Source organism: Camelina sativa, chromosome 2 (assembly GCF_030686135.1).
Source record: "Camelina sativa cultivar CO46 ecotype springtype chromosome 2, ASM3068613v1".
Taxonomy (NCBI): Eukaryota; Viridiplantae; Streptophyta; class Magnoliopsida; order Brassicales; family Brassicaceae; genus Camelina; species Camelina sativa.
The window spans coordinates 1450681-1470875 of NC_141881.1; the positions used below are offsets into that span (position 1 = coordinate 1450681).

General features: G+C 30.0%; 5 protein-coding genes across 6 annotated transcripts; 3 read left to right on the plus strand and 2 right to left on the minus strand.

Annotated features, from left to right (window-relative positions):
• Nucleotides 1–250: 250 nt before the first annotated feature.
• Nucleotides 251–3266, minus strand: LOC104713668 (uncharacterized). Of its 2 annotated transcripts, none has more exons than XR_015575172.1 (7): nt 3032–3250; nt 2860–2931; nt 2375–2451; nt 2030–2163; nt 1112–1189; nt 917–1015; nt 251–532 (listed from the first exon to the last, which is right to left on the minus strand). XR_015575172.1 is itself a non-coding variant. In XM_010430845.2 (7 exons), exons 1-7 carry the CDS (start codon nt 3173–3175, stop codon nt 422–424), a joined length of 696 nt encoding a protein of 231 aa, XP_010429147.1. In that variant the 5' UTR covers nt 3176–3266; the 3' UTR covers nt 251–421. The 2 variants fall into 2 exon arrangements, 1 of the variants encoding a protein (XP_010429147.1); XM_010430845.2 differs by having other exon boundaries at nt 2030–2144; nt 3032–3266.
• Nucleotides 3267–6481: 3215 nt separating this feature from the next.
• Nucleotides 6482–7827, plus strand: LOC104713679 (small COPII coat GTPase SAR1A). The gene is made up of 3 exons (XM_010430857.3): nt 6482–6774; nt 6933–7064; nt 7322–7827. Exons 1-3 carry the CDS (start codon nt 6646–6648, stop codon nt 7640–7642), a joined length of 582 nt encoding a protein of 193 aa, XP_010429159.1. The 5' UTR covers nt 6482–6645; the 3' UTR covers nt 7643–7827.
• Nucleotides 7828–8271: 444 nt separating this feature from the next.
• LOC104713688 (uncharacterized) lies at nt 8272–9164 on the plus strand. The gene has a single exon (XM_010430868.3). It carries the CDS (start codon nt 8309–8311, stop codon nt 8948–8950), a length of 642 nt encoding a protein of 213 aa, XP_010429170.1. The 5' UTR covers nt 8272–8308; the 3' UTR covers nt 8951–9164.
• A 2365-nt stretch (nt 9165–11529) lies between these two features.
• LOC147948075 (uncharacterized) lies at nt 11530–12255 on the minus strand. The gene has a single exon (XM_087491641.1). It carries the CDS (start codon nt 12253–12255, stop codon nt 11530–11532), a length of 726 nt encoding a protein of 241 aa, XP_087347767.1.
• A 3232-nt stretch (nt 12256–15487) lies between these two features.
• LOC147948076 (uncharacterized) lies at nt 15488–16094 on the plus strand. Its single transcript, XM_087476678.1, has one exon. It carries the CDS (start codon nt 15540–15542, stop codon nt 15948–15950), a length of 411 nt encoding a protein of 136 aa, XP_087332804.1. The 5' UTR covers nt 15488–15539; the 3' UTR covers nt 15951–16094.
• Nucleotides 16095–20195: the final 4101 nt, after the last annotated feature.

A 20195-nucleotide genomic window follows, 5' to 3' on the forward strand; every position in this document is an offset into this window, starting at 1 on the left:
TGACAACAAGAAAATAAGATTGGCTCAGTGGAGTCAATGTGATGGTACATCGTTAACAAAAGTGGCTAGATGCGGAACAGTGCGTGTAGAAAATAGTAAAAAAGTAAGTGAAAGTGACGATTGTCAAATAATAACAAACTCTTATTTAATTTTCTTTTGTTTTATAGCTAAGTTGATGATATTTTTTGAAATTTTTTTGATTAAACTGTAAAGAAAATTGATATGGAAAATATTCAGACGCGAAGGCGAATTGATAAAAACATGACTTTCTTATGTAAATTTACGGTTTTTTTTTTTAATTATACTTTGTAAATTTGTAATGACCATAAGCATCGAATAGATGCATTTCGTAAAAGAAAAAAAAAAAGAAAAATTAGAAAGAAAGAAGAAAAAAATGCGTTAAGTTGGTTAAGTAGCGGGTTTAAGCCAAATGTTGTTGTTGCTCTTCATCATCATCTTCATCATCTTCTTCTTCTTCCAAGTTATAGTCGTCGTCAGACTCAGAGCTCAACGTATCTTCTTCATCAGATTCCTATTTTCAAAAGTCAAACGTCACCAAAAAGTCAAAAACAAAATAGAGAGCAAAGTTGAATATTTCACATTTGGCATTAAATGGTATGTATGTATAGCGGATTTTGGACTTTGTTATAAAATCGAAGTCAAAGTTCCTTTAGAAAGATTTTTTTTCCCATGAACATGATCACAAGTCACAACAAAATCCTCAAAACGTGGTACCTACATACTATTAATTCGTACTCTCGCATGCGTGAATCGTAATATTCACACCTCACATGCATTTTATTTGGAATATATATATGGTCAGGTCAAACATGCTAATAATATATTTCTATATTTTTTGTTACGTAGTTGTATAATATAGGAGTTTTGCGAAATTAAAATAAATTCGGTAACTTACATGATGTTGAAGACGGCGAAGAGCTTTTTGAATAGCTGCGATTGTTCGAATTATTATGAACATTGGCAATAGTATCCCAATGGCCTTTAATGTTAGTACCTGTAAAATATTTCATATATATTTTAAAATATGTACATGCAAAGCAAAATACTGAATTCTGAATGATTAGTTGTTTAGAAGGAAGAGTATTTTTACCGTAAATACTGTGAATGGATACTCTTCGGTTCCATATATCACATCGAATGTATGTTTCATCAGCAAAAGAACTGAAAGCTACAAAAAAAAAAAAAAATTGTATTACATTATTTATTTATGTTCATCGTTCTAATATTCTACCCGAATATAAAAAAAAAAACTCAAGTTACCCAATTTTTGTTTATGTAAAACAATACAAATGGATGGTAGTATAATGAGATGTAAACTAACCCTGATTAGGTAAAGGGTAAGAAATTATTTTGGTAGGAGTTGTGGTCTTAGGTGAGACAAGGTTTTGTATAATGTGTAAATAAGGGCTAAAAACTCAAATTCTTGGCCAACCACCAACTTACCCAACCTATGTCCTTTTTTTTTTTTTTTTTTTTTGCAACAACATTCCAACCATTCTTACCCCAATTTCGCAATGAACTCAAAAAAAAAAGAGAGAAAAAAATGGTAAAAGCTATGGAGGAGAAAAAGCATAATAATACTTCATACATAAATGGTAAAAAGACGGACTATGATGATGAAAAAATAGTGACAAAGATATATATAACGGTAACATGTACATATCATTTAAAAAAACAAGTTAAAAGAGTTCTTTCTTTTTTTCATGGTGGGGAAAAAGAAACATTATAATATCCCACACACAAACAACAACTTACAACAAAAATATTCACATTTATAGGCTTTGCCACATAACTACGAAATAGATTTGGCCAAAACAAAAAAGAAAAAGCTATGAAACAGTAAGTAGTGGTTGCCATATCTATTTCAGAGCTCCTTAAACTATGGACTTTTCCCCCAATGTCTCATCATTTGTTTTTAACTAATTTTTATTATTATATTCATATATCACTAATCACTTTCTATATCCAAACTAAAAATGATCAAAGGAGAAAGAAAAGAAGAACTTACAGTAAAAGTTAATGATCTGCAAAAGGAAGCTCCTCTATCAGCAACAGAACCACACTGAGACAAATCGGATTCAGCTATAGACACTAATCTTCTTCTTCTTCGTCGTCCATTTACTCTGTTCCATTAAAACAAAACTAGCAAATTTTTAAATTGTTACTATAAATTATTTGTAGAATATGAGTAATAAACTATTTGCAAGCTATCTATCTCTAAACGCGTAAGCAAGGAAAGAATCAAGAAACCACGTCAATAGGGTCAATTATTTTTGCATAATTCAATCTATTTTTATTTTATTTTTAAAATGCCTTCTTCTTGAGTCTTTACAAAATAATTAAATCTAATTACCTGATTGTGACTTCTTCTTCTTCTTCTTCAATCAATTTAGATTGTTTTGAAACTGCTGTGTATCCATCTCTATACACCTGCATGGTTTCTTGATATTCTTAATTTGCACTACTCGTTATATCTAAAAGAGCCTAATTATCATATGGTTTTCCAACTTTTTATATTTTATAATATAATTCACTGAATGAAGGAAGAAAAAAAAAGAGCCGCAAGTCCACAAGTGATTGCGACAATCAAATTATTATCCTTAATTTATTCATTATCGGCATAAAAATAATTTGACGACAAAAAGAAACAATGAAGAAACAGTGACGCACTAAACAAATTCAAGAAACTAAAGAATTTGGAGACAAAACAAAATATTTATATATATTTTTTTAATTATCTGAATACAGCGAAGCGCACATCACAAAAACTTTTTTTTTCGAATTCAAGAAGCCAAAAAAAAAAAAAAAATGATAATCAAGAAGCTAAAAAAATTATACCTGAAGACAGATTTCACAAGTTGTGTTTCCTTTCTCATCACACCAACGTTGTATGCAGCTTCTGTGTGCGAACTGATTTGATCAATTCACCAAAACCCATCAATTTCGAAAAATTTTGAGAAACAAGAAAAAAAAAAAAAAAAAGTAAAAAGTAGTGAAATGAATTGTATACCTTAACGGAGCCTGAACAAGCACAAGGAACTTCGAAAAAACTTTCTTCTTCTTCTTCATGACAGATTCTGCAACGTGTGATTCTCAGTTTATTTGAATTCGTCTTCTCGTCGTCGTCTATGAACAAAACCACATCTCCCATCATCTTTCTCTCTTTCTTACTGATCCTTAATTTGTATTCTTTTGAAACTTTTCTTCGTCGCTCTGTTTTTTTTTTTTGGCAGAGAGAAAGAGAGAGTCTGAAACCTTTATTATATACACAGCTTTTCCTATCAAATAGTATACGAATTTCCGATTTTACCCCTTACTAAGTCTCTTTTATTCAAATTCTAATAAAATCAAATTTCTTCTTTTAACGTTCTAATTATTCCAATAAAATCAGATTTCCTGTTAACATGTTGTGTTTTTTTTTGTTTTCTTCTAATTACAGAAATTATATAAAATAAATAAGACGGATCATGATTTAACCCGCGATATGCAGAGGAGTTTGATGTCAAACTAAATGAATACATAATATTGAAATTTCATTCAAATACATTGCAAAAAACAGTAAATGAATCTTTGACCAACAAAAAATGGGAAAGAATCATCAATTCAACAACATTTGACTCCCAGTTAACATTGTTTTACTAGTTTTTTTTTCAGATCATTTTTAAAGATAGAGACTTTGAATTCTCTTATATTTGGAGTTCATATTATAGATTCATATATGTTGAGAAATCAAAAAATATTCATGATATTTTGCATGAAACAAAGCAGGATTTAAATACTACTTGACATATTAATATTGCATGGCAGCTTTTGTCGTGTTTCAAGACCTTTATTTGTTTGTTTAAGAACTTATTATTGGAAGAAATTAGAAATATTTATTGGGGTTTACAGCAATGTGATATTGTGATTGAAAAAAAAAACATTAAAAAAAAAAGAGTTGATAAAACAAAACGCGGTTAAGTAAATAAGAGCTGGAAGAATGATTAATTCAATTTCGAATTTAAGAGTTGAGGGAAAAAGAGATTTGTCAACTATGATGAGATCACACAAGTCAACATAAACCTCGACTTTTCTCATCTAGTATGTCTATATGTAAAATAATAAGATTACTCTAGTTACGTACTTGTATATCTTTTGATTGGATGATGTTTTCTTTACGGGTAGTAAGAATAGTTACAAACCTTCAAATCACTGTGGTCTTTAGATCTTAAAACTCTATTACACACTAAAGTGTAGAAGAATAATACATGATTAGGTTAGCTTTCAATTCATGCAAAAACTTTTTCTTGTCATTTCTTGCCTTTTTTATATTTAGTATTGAATGCATTTTTAAATAAATATTTGGATTAACTAATAATGTCAAACCATAGGATTGACTGGTTCAGCAACAAACTAAAACACACCCATCATAATAAATGCCAATCAAATTTCAATTTTCTTCTTTGGAATTGTCGATTTGTATACATTCTTCTGGCCGTGGATGTTCATTTTGTCAAACTACAACTAGTAGTATCTTAATAATTATAAGTTATATCAAATAACGTGAATGTAAGTTTTTCTTTTTAAGGTAACCTGATACATAAACCTACTAGCAACCCGAACTATTGACTATTTATAAGGAAATATATATATATATATGATTATGGATGTACGTATAACATATACAGTAGAATCTCTATGAATTAATACTCGATAAATTAATAAATTTTCCTAGTCTCAAGTTGGGATTAGTGTGATTTTGGACACTATTCAATAATATAATAAAATAATATATTTTTGAAATTTTTTTTGTAAATATATAGGTCTCATTAATAATATAAATTAATAAGTATATAAAATTATCTAAATATATGTATATATTTACACATTAATTTTTATTAGAGTTCATTTTCATATTTTTACTATATAAAAGTCTTTGAGTGATATCTTCAAAACATGATAATTATTATTTTCAATGTAATTGATTTTATAAAAATATTAGTTATAACGATTAAATCTTTTTTTATTTTTTTTATCAGATTAGGCTAATCTCTTTATAAATTAATAATTTATCGAGAAATTAAAACTTCTATAAATTAATAAATTTTTATGGTCTAGACATTATTAATTTATAAAAGTTTTACTGTACTAATTTTTTTGTTCAACCTATGAAACTTATATAACAATTATATATGAAGTTGGAACTAATTTTGAATATGGATTGTATGATTGCTTTATCAACGGTCGCCTGGTCATCTCTGCTCAGTACACCAGAAATTTTAAACTCGTGGGTTCCACTTTTATCCAAAAAAATAATAATCTATCAGTGTACCAAACAAACAAACAATAAATCCTTAGTAATTCTTTTTTTTTTTTTTTCATGTTGGCCAAAAAAGTATTCATGTTCTTTTTCTTTTCACCTACAGTATTTGTTACCTATTTTTTTTTAACCTGTTAACTATATGATGTTTTCACGTAAATACTTTACAAATATTAAATAAAACATATAATTTCGTCATGTTTTATTGTATTAACTAAAAATCGATTCTAAAACATCGTAGAAACAAATTGTATAGCTTCTATAATTCAATTATATATCATTTTAATGGCAACATATGTAAATAAGTACTAAATCAAAGGTTTTAAAAACAGAGTATGCTTTTATGAAGATTGACCATACTAGCTATCAGTATCAGAAACTAACTATAGTACGTTTTCACTTTCATTATTTTAACAAAACACATACTGAAGATATTGTTAAGGTCAATATCCATTTTTGGATTATAATTCGTCGATGATCCCATGCTTTGATGTTTTCTATCGATAACGAAGACACAAACATATGTATATATCAAAATATTAAGACACTAGACAATTATCTCATCATTTGTTATTATAATATTAGTAATTATCAGTATTATTAATTATATCAAAAATATCATGACACTATTAGACGCTGACATTTGTGCTTATCTCCATTTTGTGTTTGGGGACCTTATCTTTCTACGTTGGATTTTTGTTGGGGGTTTCTATTACTAAAAGGAAACATCTAATTATAAAATTCGCCGACTAATCATTTTTTCTGGTAGATTCTTGTATTATGCACATTATTGATTAATTTGTTAGTACTATAACTTAAATTGCGCAGCCAGAAAGTATAAATATTGCCTGGTAGAGATTCTTGTCTTTTTTTGTTGAAGAATAAATGTTCATTAGTATCAAAAGAAAGTGACCAACAAAAAAAAAAAAAAAAAAATCAGATATATCCATAAAAAATTGTACATATAAAACTATTTTTCGTAAATTCGTTTAATAGTTTGTGTTAGATATCTAAATGGGCTTCTAATTGGGCTTGCTTTTTTACGTGAAACACATACAGACGGGATCCATCCATTGTAAAATCCGTTTGTGATTTCGGAATCCGAACTGCTTGCCGTTTTTACTTTTACTTTGGAAATCCAGAATCCGAACAGCTTGCCGTTCTTCTTCTCGTCCTTTACTCGTCCTTTACTCGTCTTCTTCCTAAAAGCTAAATTAGAAACCTGAACCTCCCATCTCTCTCTCGATCGAGAATAAATTTTGAGAGTTTTGTTGTGGTGGTTCGTTGTATGATCTGAGCAGTAAGAGTCGAGTCAGGTCATCATCATGTTCATGGTTGATTGGTTCTATGGCGTACTCGCTTCGTTAGGGTTATGGCAGAAAGAAGCTAAGATATTGTTTCTAGGACTCGATAATGCTGGTAAAACCACCTTGCTTCACATGTTGAAAGACGAGGTTCCCTCTCTCTCTCTCTCTCTCGATCCAATTCGTGTTCCTGTAGTTTCTGATTTTCTAGTAGAGATAGCTTTATACTTCAGATCGATTTAGGTAATTGTTGTTATTGACTTTATTAAATTGAATCTTTTAATTCGAATTTTGGGTTAAAAAAACAGAGATTGGTACAGCATCAGCCGACGCAGCATCCAACCTCTGAAGAACTCAGCATTGGAAAAATCAAATTCAAGGCTTTTGATTTGGGTGGTCATCAGATTGCTCGCAGGGTTTGGAAAGATTACTATGCTAAGGTACCTTTTTCAGATTTGGGTGGTAAAGGGAGAAAAGTACTGCCAACTAGGATCGAGTAGCATTGGTTACGGGGTTCGAATTTTAACATGGTTTCCCCCGGTACCAGGAGATTAGTCTTTGGGCGAAGCCTTTAGGATCACTCCGAAGTTATAAAAAAAAACTAAAATAATACATTTTTTTCAGATTTCTCTTTATGATGGTTTTGTCAATTCTAGTTATAATGAACCATGGGATGATTACTCTGTTTTCTCTTCAGGTTGATGCTGTGGTTTACTTAGTTGATGCATACGACAAAGAGAGATTTGCAGAATCTAAAAAGGAACTCGACGCCCTTCTCTCGGACGAATCTCTAGCCAATGTTCCGTTCCTTATCCTAGGAAACAAAATCGACATACCGTATGCTGCATCAGAGGACGAGCTACGTTACCATCTCGGCCTCTCCAACTTCACAACAGGAAAAGGTAAAGTGAATCTAACGGATTCTAATGTAAGGCCGTTGGAGGTTTTCATGTGCAGTATCGTTAGGAAAATGGGTTATGGCGAAGGCTTTAAATGGGTCTCTCAATACATCAAGTAAGACTACTAGAGACTATACACTCACTCCCCCACCCCGCCATGCTTATACTATTAAACCTTATTGTCTTTGCCTTTTTTTTTTTTTTTTTTTTCAATGTGTTGTAAGAAAATGTCTTAAAACGTTGTAGCTTCTCGTTTGTTTGATCCTTGACTGGTTTGTTTCTTCTAGTGAATTTTTTAACATTACATGTCTCGATATATATATTATTGAAATAGAAGATGAAAAAGTTGTTTTTAATGTGAAGTTAGTTAACTAACCCAATAGAGAAAGAGATGTGTGGTTGACCAGTTTTTTTCACTTTCGTTTCACGCATTAGTCAGTATATAAATAAGAAAAGTTTAAATACGTGTGTAATGTAGATGTAGATATAGATGTACTAGCAGCTAATGAGTTTCTCGACCGTTTGATGAAACTTTCAAGTGCAATCAAACCATCCGTGAGATTACTCAACAAACCCATCAATTTTTTTTTTTATCGTCCATGATCCCACCATTACGCTCTTTGTTTTGTATATGAATAAATTATCATTAAAGTAAAAGATGGAACCGTTTAACGAACTCAATACAAACCAAACCATTTCACGAGTGTTGTGTGTGTGTGTGTGTGTTATATATATTTACATAAGACTCAAAGACATAGTTCTAAGAAGAGCATTCTGATCTGACAATGGGTAACGTTGCCGGTTCTCGTAAGTTGGATGCGGCAGCGATGGCTGCCGGAAAAGTCGTATTATCTGATGGAAGAGTACAAAACTTAGAGGAAGAGACGACGGTGGCTGAGATCATGCTGGAAAATCCGCAACACGTGGTTGTCGAATTTGATCCGTCATCAATATCATTCAACAATCACCACCGGAAAAACAACGACGCTGCAAAAACGGTGAAGAAAAAGCTGGCTCCTTTGCCGGCTGACAAAACACTCGAGCCGGGGAAGATCTATTTGGTGCTCCCCGCCAAAAGAAGCTATAGCGGTGCCACCAAATCATCATCATCATCGTCGGCGGTGCTGACGTCAGAGGAGATGCGGAAAATGCTATTTAGCGCCACGGCGATGGTAAGGTCATCGTTTAGCTACTATGAAGGGATTCTCCCTTGGTTTACTACTAGAAGTAATAAGAATATTAATCCGGCCGCCGACTCGGTGGTGGTTGCTGCTACATCTGTTGGAAGGTTGGAGGCGGAGATGGAGGAGGAAGAGAGGCCGGAGTTTTTGAACAGGCAACTGTCGGGAAGAGGGTGGAAACCAAGCTTGGATCCTATCAAAGAGAAGAAAGCAAAGAAGAAAATGCATCAACGGTTCTTGTTTTAAAAATACGGCGTCGTTTTGTTCATATCATTTTCCAAGTATTTTGTATTTGTGTGTGTGTTTTGCGCTAAAATTGTAAATCGTTTCTATACGTGCGTGCGTGTGTGTCTGTACGCCGGTCACGAGAAACTCACGTGAATCCCAGAAACCTCTGTTTCGATTGATACTTGTAGTACTGTAGTAGTGAGTGTATACTATGCAAAACTCAACTTTTATATCTTCATTGTATCGAGGTCCTCTATGTGCCTATATTGTTCATCGTTATTGTTCTCTCGGACAAACCTTCCGATGACGCCTACGCTTTTTAAATTGATGTTGTTCTTGTGAACTAGACCATTTTGGGCTTTTGGCCCTAGGTGTGATTGCTAACTAGAAAGTCTAGAGATATATAATATATAAAACATATAGAGAGAGCTGAAAAACGCACAAAGTAAAATAAAATACTATGATATAAAAACTATACTATTTCTTTTTTTTATCTATAAACTGATATTTTGACTTGTTACTGGGAGTAACTCTCTCAGATACTCTTATTAGAAAATAATAAAAGGAAGAGAGAGAAGGAAAAAAAGAAAGGAATCGTTTCTTTCCCAAGTCACTTGAGAATCGATTCTCAGAACAAGTGTGACATGTGTCACTTGTTAAGTGAAACAGCAATGAGGAAATAAATAAATAATAATAATTTATAAAAAAAATATTTTTTTTGGTTTTTTTGAGAAACGTTGAGTCGTTCTCGATTAATGATGCTCTTAAAGGGTGAAAATTTTGACCCCTTGCATTGGTCGGCTTTCTCACCGACTCTTAGACTGAAGGGTCATTCAAACGCTTTTTCTAGTTTAATTTCAGTCCAAATAATTCTGATATCCATAGAAATCTAATTATGGAAATTATAAAGGTGATGCTGATGCATGTTGCTTTTTCTTGTTGATTAAAGATCTAGAAAAAAACTTCAGACGTGTGTATAGATGATATACTTTGCATAAAGCAACGTATATGAACAAGGCAAAGTATCGGTAGAAAAAAAAAAATTTCCAAAGAATCGGTAAAAGGGTTAATGGCATGCAAGTTAAAGTCGGGCAAATTAAAACAGGATAAAATTGTGGTACAAAGTTATTTAACTTTACTATATATATGTGAATGCAAGTTATTTATTTACTATAGTAAAAATCGAATGAAACTTTAAAAGCAATATTTTATGCATAAGAAATAAGTATCAATAAAAATTTGATGTTGGTACGTATAAAAAGAGATATTTAAAAAGGGAAAAGATACTAAATGAAAAATATTTTAGTCTAAATACTCGATGAGAGTTGGTTACAAGAAACTATAGGATCCAAAATTTTCCGTACCATGGAATACAAAATTATTGAATAAATAAGGCATAAAGATAATCAAGCCTCCATCCTTAGGCATAAAGTTATCTTCCTTCATTTCTTCATAAACACCTGAACACGTCTTCTAGTTTCAGCGTAATTAATTCCAACCCTCCCTCTCAAATGCTTTAGTTGTGGCTTTTGACTGTTCCATTTGATTTTTCCTAGACCTTTTTACTCTCATACATCTATTCATCAGCATATGTGAAATTGTTTACTTTCATTAATTCGCCATTCTTCTGTTTCGTATTAGTTTCCTAAAAATGGGTTTTAGTGTTTAATCTTTTTGGCTTTTAATTATGGGTTTGATCCAACCAAGCCACATGGCATGGGCTGTCATGTAAATTTGTTTCCTCTCGTTCAATTTAAGTTGAAAACTTCTATACAAAAATATATGTGTACGCAGTAACAGGATTAACTTCAGGCATGGTAACAGAGAAATCATCATATATGTAAGAATTATTTTGTTTTTCATTATTAGAATGCATCACATCATCAAAGAAAGTAAGACCTGTGAAGTCGTGTTAGTGATAAAAGGAAAAATAGTTTCTTGAAACACAACATTACAAATAATAGAAAGAACATTTGATTCAAGATCTAAAACTTTATATCCTTTAAAATGAGGTTGATAGCCAAGAAATCCACATGATCTAGCTCTTTCAGTAAATTTATGCCTATCATGTGAATGTGTTGAAGCATAACATAAACAACCAAACACTTTTAGAAAAGTAGAATCATGAATTTTCTTATTTAGGATTTCAAAAGAATTTTATCATCTAATACAGGTGTTGGTGTTCTATTAATGAGGAAAGCATGCAGCTGTAGAAACTCATTATGGCCAGTAAACTAGAGGAAGATTTGATTGAAAATATAAAGGTCTTGCAACATTTAAAAGATGTTGATGTTCTCTCTCAACAACAGAATTCTGTTGAGGACTATAAGCACAAGAATGATAATGAAAAATACCAAGTTTTGCAAGTAATTCTGTGGATTGAAGTTCTGGAGCATCATCAGATTTTTAACTATTCATAATATGTCAGGTTATGGGTCAATTTTTTTTAACTATTTAATGTACAAATATTTAATATCATTTCTTTTTTTTTTTGTCAACAAAAAGAATCAGCCCAAATGAACCAATTTGAAAAAAAATTGTTTACAAACAAAACATGATGCGGAGATAAGCACGCTTGGCGTGCCAAAGAATCCGCTTTAACATTTGCATTTCAAGAAATATGAAATAAAGAGAAAGAAGAGAACTCCTCTTGATCCGTCTTGATTCCATCCAAATATGTTGCAAAGGCCAGCCAGTCGTGAGGGGGAAGACACCATCTTCACCAGATCCAAGCTGTCCGTAAAGAAAGCCACATCTCTGAAATCGTGGCCAATCATGCACCGCATCGCCCAGCTGAAAGCTTCCACTTCTGCATGTAACGGAGATAGACTGCACCGGTAGTTGGTAGCTCCTAGAATAGGTGGCGATCCTTGCGAAGAAGTACAGAGCCATTCTGCACCTGCAAAAGTATTCGTCTCTTTCCAAGAGCCATCAACAAAACATCGATAGCCAGAATAAACCAGTGGAAGGGGAGAGTTACGCCCGTGGAGCCGAGAAATAGGAACCATAGGGGAGGGAATAACCTCCTCACCCTCGTCTTCCACCTGGGCTTGTAACCAAGAGGACGCTTCCCCTTGCGCTACTCGCACAATGTCATCCGGTCGTTCCGTCTGATTCTCAAACACACAAGCATTTCGTGCTTTCCGGATATACCACGTAAGCCAAAGAAAAATCTCTATCTGGGAATCCGGATTTGTAGAGCCCAAAAAGTGATCTACATTAGCATAAATAGATTCCGTTGGAAAGTGGTTAGGCCCTACTGGTACATAGGCCAAAGCCCAGACCTGACGGGCTGGTGGACACACAAAAATATCATTTCTCATAATCTAATTATCATTATTTTTTTCTACAAAATTTGGGTTTATAAACCATTATTGATCAAATTAAACCTATCACACACCATTTCCTTACGGAAAATGAAGATTCATGAATTTTTGTTTACAAATGATGAAGAATTTGACTTTCAAGTTCGATTAAGAAATAACAATTTAATGATAAATTCTACAGTTCAAGCTTAACTTAGTATTTTTAAAGAATACAGTAAATATTTAACATATAAAAAGTTACCAAAAATACTTTAATATAATATATATATATATATATATATTGAAATTATTTATAGCAGACGACATGTTAAATGTAATGAGTTATAATTTTATAACGGGCGAAGGTTTGAATATGAAATGTTAAGATTATATAATTATACTATTTTAAAACTAATAAAACATATAAAATATATTTTACCTTACGAAAATATACAAAACTATTGTATAAAACAAAATTTAACTCGTGTTGTAGCAAGTGTACTAATCTAGTAGTCATGATTATTCATATCATTTAATGGCTAGTCAATGTTCAATGGTAGAGTATATTCGCTAGTCAATGTTCAACGATAGTATATACGCCTTTTATCGGAACAAATTTATTGAATATCAATAATATAACAATTACAAAATCTTATATAAACGATTGAAAATGTTCTTTTCAAATTCACACTAGTAAAGAGACAAGGAGGCTGTTCGTTTGCTAAACGCTGCAGTAGCGACATGTAAAGAAGAAAAACAGTATCGCCGGAGAGAAGAATACACAGAGATGAGAGAGAACTGTCGCAGATGATAAACGCTGATACGATTGATATGCCGCTGATATTTTTCAGCGATCATGCGATGCCGTCGCGACTTACCAGATGCCATCGACGACTCTTTTAGATCTCTAATTTTCAAGCCCACGGTGTCGTTTAATATTGCTGCTACTCCGCTTGACACGTCGTTTCAATCTGCCGCTGCCGCAGCCGCAGCATTTAGCAAACAAACAGCCTCAAGGTATTTTTTTTTATATATATTCTACAAATATATTACATTTTAGTTTTAACTCCATACTCTATAAATTATGTGAATTCATGTTGTAATAAATTGGCCATCATCAGATGATCGAAGGATCCACATTTCAAATCTCACCAATGAGACGCATGCCCAAAAATCTTTTTTTTTTTTTTTTCATCTACATGATTCTAGTTACAAATCTTTGTTATTCAGCATAGGTTTTTATTTCTTTTATGCTTTTTGCAGTTGCATGTGTTCGTGTTTACGTTTCTATTATTTTTATTTAAGTTAAAAATATATTTTTTTAAATCAAAAACTTAATTTAAATTATTCGTACTTGAATTTAATTAATACTTTATTTTCATTTTGCCTTTTTTAGTTACAATTTATAAAATTATTAAAATTTGTTTTTTCAAATATAAAATAAAACACTATATATATATTACATATCTAATGGGCCACCTATTGTGGTCCAATGGTTGACAATATATATATATATATATATAATACTCCTTTCGTTTCAAAATATATAATGTTTTAACTAAAGCACGCATATTAAGAAGTTTTTACTTTTAACAAGTTTAATCAATCAAAAATAATATTGCATAATACAAAATACTAAACTAATCCAAAAATTACATAGAAACTTGAAAACATCATATATTATGAAACAAAAAATTTCTCTAAAACATCTTATATTTTGAAACGGAGGGAGTATAAAATAGAAAAGGAAACAAAAAAAATATTTATGAGAAAATCTAAATTATGATATGTCATTTGAAGATAACTTTGAGATCAAACTGTACAGAAAAGCTGTAAACTGAAGTTGTAAGCTTTTACGGAATAATGCAAAGCTGTAAAAAAGAGTTGTACATGAAAGTTGTACAAAAAAGCTGAGAGTAAAACTTTTAATAAAGTTTTTAGTAAAGTTTTTGTGATTGGTAAAAATTCAAAGCTGTACAACTTGTAATACTTTGTTTGTGTTACCAATCACTGGCAATGTAAAATATCTGAAACATAATTCTTGATCTAGCATGTCGTGCAACATAAGCTATCATTTAAGGATTTTTTGATTATATGTGAACTTTTCGATACTCACTCTAGAATGTATAGCTAAGTATTGTCAAACTTTTCATTTGTATATATTATGAAAAAAAAAAGTTTACATCCAAACTCTCGCATTCTTATTGATTTTAATTTAATTCAGATTTTAGTTAAAAACTCTTCATTTTGTTTTGATTAAAGTCAAAAATGTATTTTTATATCCAAGTTGAGTTGAGAGAAAACGAAAAACAAAGTTAACATTAATTAAGTTGAGAAATACAAAGACAGAATGGTCACATACAAAATGTCGAAATGGGATTGTGGAAAAAAAAAATGTCGAAATGGGATTAGCAAGCTCGCCCATTTTAATATTTCAAAAATGTGACAATCCAGTCTTCATTTTTTTTAACTTATTATGTTAACTTTTTTTTCTTTTGTTTGCTTAAGCTCGGAGGTAATACAACTTTGATTTTATATAATAATAAAAATATTTTTTTTATAAAATTAAGCATATTTTTTTGTGAGATATAAATATTAAACTAAATGAAGAATACATTTATCAGAAATATTAAAATTATGAAGAATTATGAATATTATGAATATTAAACCAAAAAATAATAGTTTTAAACTAAATGAAGAATTGTCAGTAATCGTTAAATTAATGTTTAGAAATTTAACCGTTCTTGTTTAAGTGGCTTAGATATTATGTCATATGTGACTGAGATTTATGTCATAACCTACATAATTTTTGACTAATTCTTATTTTGGAAATAAGCTATATGAGTCAACATTTTATCATGAATAATTTGATAATTTTTTTAAATAAAACTATACATTTCAGAATTTTCTAAAGAAATTTAAAAATATATATTTCCTATAAATGTAATGATAGAACATTGACTCATATAGTTTATTCCAAAAAGTGGCCAATAAGTAGTCAAGAAAAAAGTAGTAGTCAAAGATTAAGTGGATTACATATTTGACTAACTTCTTGAAACTGAATATTTTTCAATTATGACATAAATTCTCAGTCAAATATGATCTCTAAATCAGTTTACAATAAAGTAAACTGAATTTCTAAATATTAATCTGATAAGAATTTGACCAATTTTCATGAAATTTTTTGCTAACATTCAACCTATAAAAACTCAGTTGCACTCAGGAAAAAATAAAAACACATACAAATTAAAACTGCAAATTTTTCTTCTTTTTTTTATTAATTTTTGTTTTCTGTCTCTAACATGAGTTCTAGAAAATCCAATGGAAAACAAAAAATTAACATGAAAAATGTAGAAAATTTGGTGGTTACGATCTCAAAACGCCAAAATGGGATTGATGTTGTGAAGCCGTGTCTTAACGGAGAGGGATCCTCGTTGCTGCAACGATCGAACATAGATGTTCAGCATAAAGCAAAGATGAAAGAACTCTACAAAGTCTACAACAGTCTTGTAGAGAAGGTTGATGCTGAGAAAAAGAAAAGGATGGCCATGGCAAAGGCGATCAAAGAGGAGAGCGACGCTTGGTGGGAAGTCGATCCGATGACTGTTAAGGATACAAAAGTCCTTAAGCAGTTGCTAGAGAAGTACCAGGACCTCTACGAGAAAGTGGGTGAGGAGATTGTTGCAAGGAAGCATAGAAAAAATGTACCGTAGAGTTTAAATAGTGGATCATTTGTTTAATTCAAAATCCCTAAATTTTATGTACTTTCAAATTTTTAAAAATTATCACATTATCATTTTCACTAGTTTGAAAAAGATATATTATTTTCCGTATCTTATTTTATATGAATATTTACTCTTTTCTGAAACCTTTTATTTCTAAATCAATTGTTAAAGTGGAACAAATCATTGAGTAACAATGTCTTTCAGATTTGTTAGTATGTTTTGTTAAATATTTTATCATTTATGCTTAACAAATCATTAAAGAACAATGCCTAAATTTATTTGTGAGATAACTGCATGTTAGCTTTATTACTTACGCTTATAACAACGATTTAAATAGGGTTTTGTATTATTTATTTATTATATATCTATATTAACAATTTTGAAATACATTTTGCTATCTACCCTTTTAGTTATATTTAATTGCAAAGTTAATCCCTAAATAATTTCACAAAATAAAATATATGGCTATAAAATCAAACAAAATTAATTATCTAAAATATCTCTATTAAATTGATTCCTATTTATCTAAATTAATTTGGGTTTATAGTTATATAATATTTCTATTTAACATAACTTTCCTAAAATAAATCTACAATAAATGTCGGTTTTTCTTCAAAATTAAATTATCTCAATTTTTTCTAAAAAATAAATAAACAATCTAATCTTCTATTACAAATTAAAATTAAATTTTGACTTCAAAATATTATAATTAAGAAAATAAAACCGATTTTATCTTCTACACTAACAGAACACAAAAATCATAATTTTGGTAATCAAATAAAGTATAGGTTATGTCACTTGGATTAAATCTAAAAAGTACTAAAAATTTAAATTATACAATTTTAATACTAAAAAAATTGTGTAAAAGTAAAGATTATTACGTGGTATATCATGGGTTAACTCCTAGTAAAGAATTTTTTCAAAGTTATTAATTCTAATGACTACGAGTGGTATATCAATCAAAAAATTTGATATTGTATGTTTGAAATTTGAGAAAATTAGGGTGGATAACATCTTTGTGAACTTCTATATGCATTTTTGACACTTTTGAGATCTATTTACATGAGTGCCATCTAAATGACGTTTATTAATGGGATTTTATTTGGCCTAATTAACCGGCCAGGGTCATAAAAACGTGTATAATGGACGCAACGCACCCCAATACACACTTTTCGGCGTTTTCACGTACCAAAATTTGGTATGATACATGAGCGTACCAAAAACAACAATGCATTGTACACTATTGTTTTTTTTAACTTATCCCCTTCTCATATTGTGTCACACATGTGTTGCATCTAACAATAGGGAACCTTGGAATCTTAGCTTCTATAGAAAAAAAAAAAAAAAAAAAAAGAGAACACCTTGTATAGTCTTAGATATGCAAGAAGAGAAATATACAAAGTAACTGACATGATATCTAATTCGTTGATGTTATCATTTTAATACTATAGTATAGTGTCATCATCTTTTTGTCAACTCTAGATATATCATATATATATATATGGGGTTATCATTGTTTTATTAAACTCATAACATTGGGAAGACGAATATTTTAGCATCTTGAACAACAATAAGATTTATAGATTAAAATATTTTTTTTTTTGAATTAGTTACTTTTCTAAAAAGGGTACTTATGTTAGAAAACTCAAGTGAACCAAAATTTAACTAGTTTAAAATTGAAAGAAATTGACATCTATACTTAAGTCTTAACAACTTTTTTTTGTTAAAGGTTCGGACATTACTACAACTGACCACAAGGCACAAGGTACATAACACTTCCACAGTTCCACTATCTCATTCAAAATCGCTTCTGTTAAGTGGTAACAATATATATCTCATAACCGTATAGAAACTATGATTAATCCGATGTTATAATTTTTTTTTTTTTAACTACTAATCCATTTATAAGAAAAACCTAAGAAATAAAATGGTATGCATGTGACACGTGAAATCTCGTCTTCATGCACGTGTAGGGCACGTCGTCCATTCTGTCGAAGATTTTTGTTTTTGTTTAGTCAAAAACATGAGGTCACAATGGATGATGATCTCGACATATGATTGGTTCATGTTGCAAATCTTAATGATAAATAATAGTACTAATTACTTTCTATGTTAGGTGATAAAAAAAAATCGTTTGTTTGCCGCCAAAAAAAGGAAAGTAAAGTAACATCTACAAGAAAGTTATAAAATTTTATAGGAGTGGCCTTTAAGTCCTTATATATATATAATTTCAATGAATTTATATATATACAATATTATAAATGGGACATATATAGATTTATATCATCTTTAATTTATAACATATTTAATTAACTATATATTTCCGAAATAATAATATATATGTAAAGAATGAAAAAAATACAAAAGAGTGATTATTTTCTTATCTATATGGAAGTATGGAATCACGCGTGGTAAATTTTACTGAAAATGGAATAGAATTATATTTCAAAAACTAAAATATAATCATATATAACTCAACTAGAAGAATAAACGCAGTAATCTAAATATGGTAATTAAAATATATTATCATAAACTACACATGCGGATGTGGGTCAAATTTGGATAAGGGAATCTTTAGGGCTTCACAACAAAGTTTTGCCCTCGTTGGATACAAACACGATAATTGAAGAGCTATACCGTTAATCTATATATGTATCTATTTTAGTTAACTAATAGCTTAAATATCAAGTTACCCTTAGATGAGATCTCATTGGAAGGGTGTTATTATATATTTCACTACTTTGCATTTTAATTAATGACAGAATAGAATGAAAATGGTCAAAATCAATGCGTAGTTGTGCATTAAAAATATGAATAGATCGAAATTAGTGGCAACTAATGGACCACTCACGAGATTGCATTCGCATATCTGTAAACTTCAGTATTATACTATAATTTAACTAATTATGCATTTCTGTCATATTTAACTTCCAACTGTTTGAATATTTAAATATATATTAGGATTTAACTCGCTGTATACCGCAGGAGAATATTTTTAATTTTAAAATTTTAAAATTTATATTGTATTTATTTATTATTTTATTAATTTTAAAAATTTAAAATTTTACAGGTATTTGATATAAATATTCAAAGTATAGGATTTTTTTAGTGTTTTCAAAGTTTTAAGTCGTGTGGTATATGTATAGTCTAGTCAGGCCCAGTCCGGAGCTAAAGCTCGTAAAAGGGCTTTAGGCAGCAATATTAATTCATGGTTTTTACTTTTAGGGCATCATTGTCGTAAATGTTTAATGGTCTAGTGGTATCTCGAGTTCAAACCATGTATCTGCAGGTTTTAGCATTTTCATACTTTTTATGTGTTTTGTTAGTGGGTCCAAACTTTTTTTGCTTTAGGCATAAAAAAAAACTTGCGCCGGCCCTGAGTTTAGTAATACATTTATCTCCTGGTACACATCTAAAAGTGTTAAAAAAAAATTCGATTATCTCCCTATATGGGATTAATGCCAACCCGTCTCACCAAAATCAAAATAAGTTTTTTGCGTAAAAAAAATAATCAAAATAAGTTTTTTATCAAGTTTAATTATGTTAATTGTTTTACCAAATTACCATATTTTTATAGTTTATAATTTTTCCATGTCAATATATATAGTTTATGATAATTAATAGAATTTTATTTTTTTTGGTAATTCCTCAAAAAATAAAAAATAAACCAAATTATATGTGGGGTTTTCAACATATTTAATGTGACATTTTATAATTGGATTTTCGGTTTAGAAAATTTATTAATGTTAATATAATTATGGATATTGTAAACTTTTGTTATGAAAAATCTGTTGTATATCATTTAAATTTGAGAAATTTTAGCATCCATAAAAATAGTTTTGGAGATTTAGTGGGTTAAAACTTTAATGGATAGAGTTGTTTTTGGAAAAATTGGAATGTATAGATGTTGATAAGATTTTATGGCAATAAATGTAACAAATGTTGGTCAATTTAAGAAAATTTAGTATTTGAGTTTCTCTATAATGTTATTTATGTTGTTTTAGGGGTTAATGTTGTAAAAAACAAATTAAATAAATAAAATTTAAAAGACATAAACCAAAATGTACTTCAAAAATATTAATATAGATTTAAACATTATTTCTATATATATCCGCAAATTTTCTTGAAACACCATTTCAGTTGGCAGTATGTATATTTGAATTTACGAAATACCTCTGCTAGGAAACTACAATGTAGTGTATTCAGTAAACGCAATACAGTATACAACTTTGA

Excerpts from the sequence above, each read along its gene's own strand:
- LOC104713668 (XM_010430845.2), bottom strand. The coding sequence starts at position 3,175 with ATGATGGGAGATGTGGTTTTGTTCATAGACGACGACGAGAAGACGAAT. Across the intron at positions 2,452-2,859 it reads CTTGTGAAATCTGTCTTCAG|GTGTATAGAGATGGATACAC; the intron begins GTATAATTTTTT and ends GAAACCATGCAG. Across the intron at positions 1,190-2,029 it reads GCAGATCATTAACTTTTACT|CTTTCAGTTCTTTTGCTGAT; the intron begins GTAAGTTCTTCT and ends TTTTTTTTGTAG.
- LOC104713679 (XM_010430857.3), top strand. The coding sequence starts at position 6,646 with ATGTTCATGGTTGATTGGTTCTATGGCGTACTCGCTTCGTTAGGGTTA. Across the intron at positions 6,775-6,932 it reads TTCACATGTTGAAAGACGAG|AGATTGGTACAGCATCAGCC; the intron begins GTTCCCTCTCTC and ends TTAAAAAAACAG. Across the intron at positions 7,065-7,321 it reads GGAAAGATTACTATGCTAAG|GTTGATGCTGTGGTTTACTT; the intron begins GTACCTTTTTCA and ends TTTTCTCTTCAG.
- LOC104713688 (XM_010430868.3), top strand. The coding sequence starts at position 8,309 with ATGGGTAACGTTGCCGGTTCTCGTAAGTTGGATGCGGCAGCGATGGCT.
- LOC147948075 (XM_087491641.1), bottom strand. The coding sequence starts at position 12,255 with ATGAGAAATGATATTTTTGTGTGTCCACCAGCCCGTCAGGTCTGGGCT.
- LOC147948076 (XM_087476678.1), top strand. The coding sequence starts at position 15,540 with ATGAGTTCTAGAAAATCCAATGGAAAACAAAAAATTAACATGAAAAAT.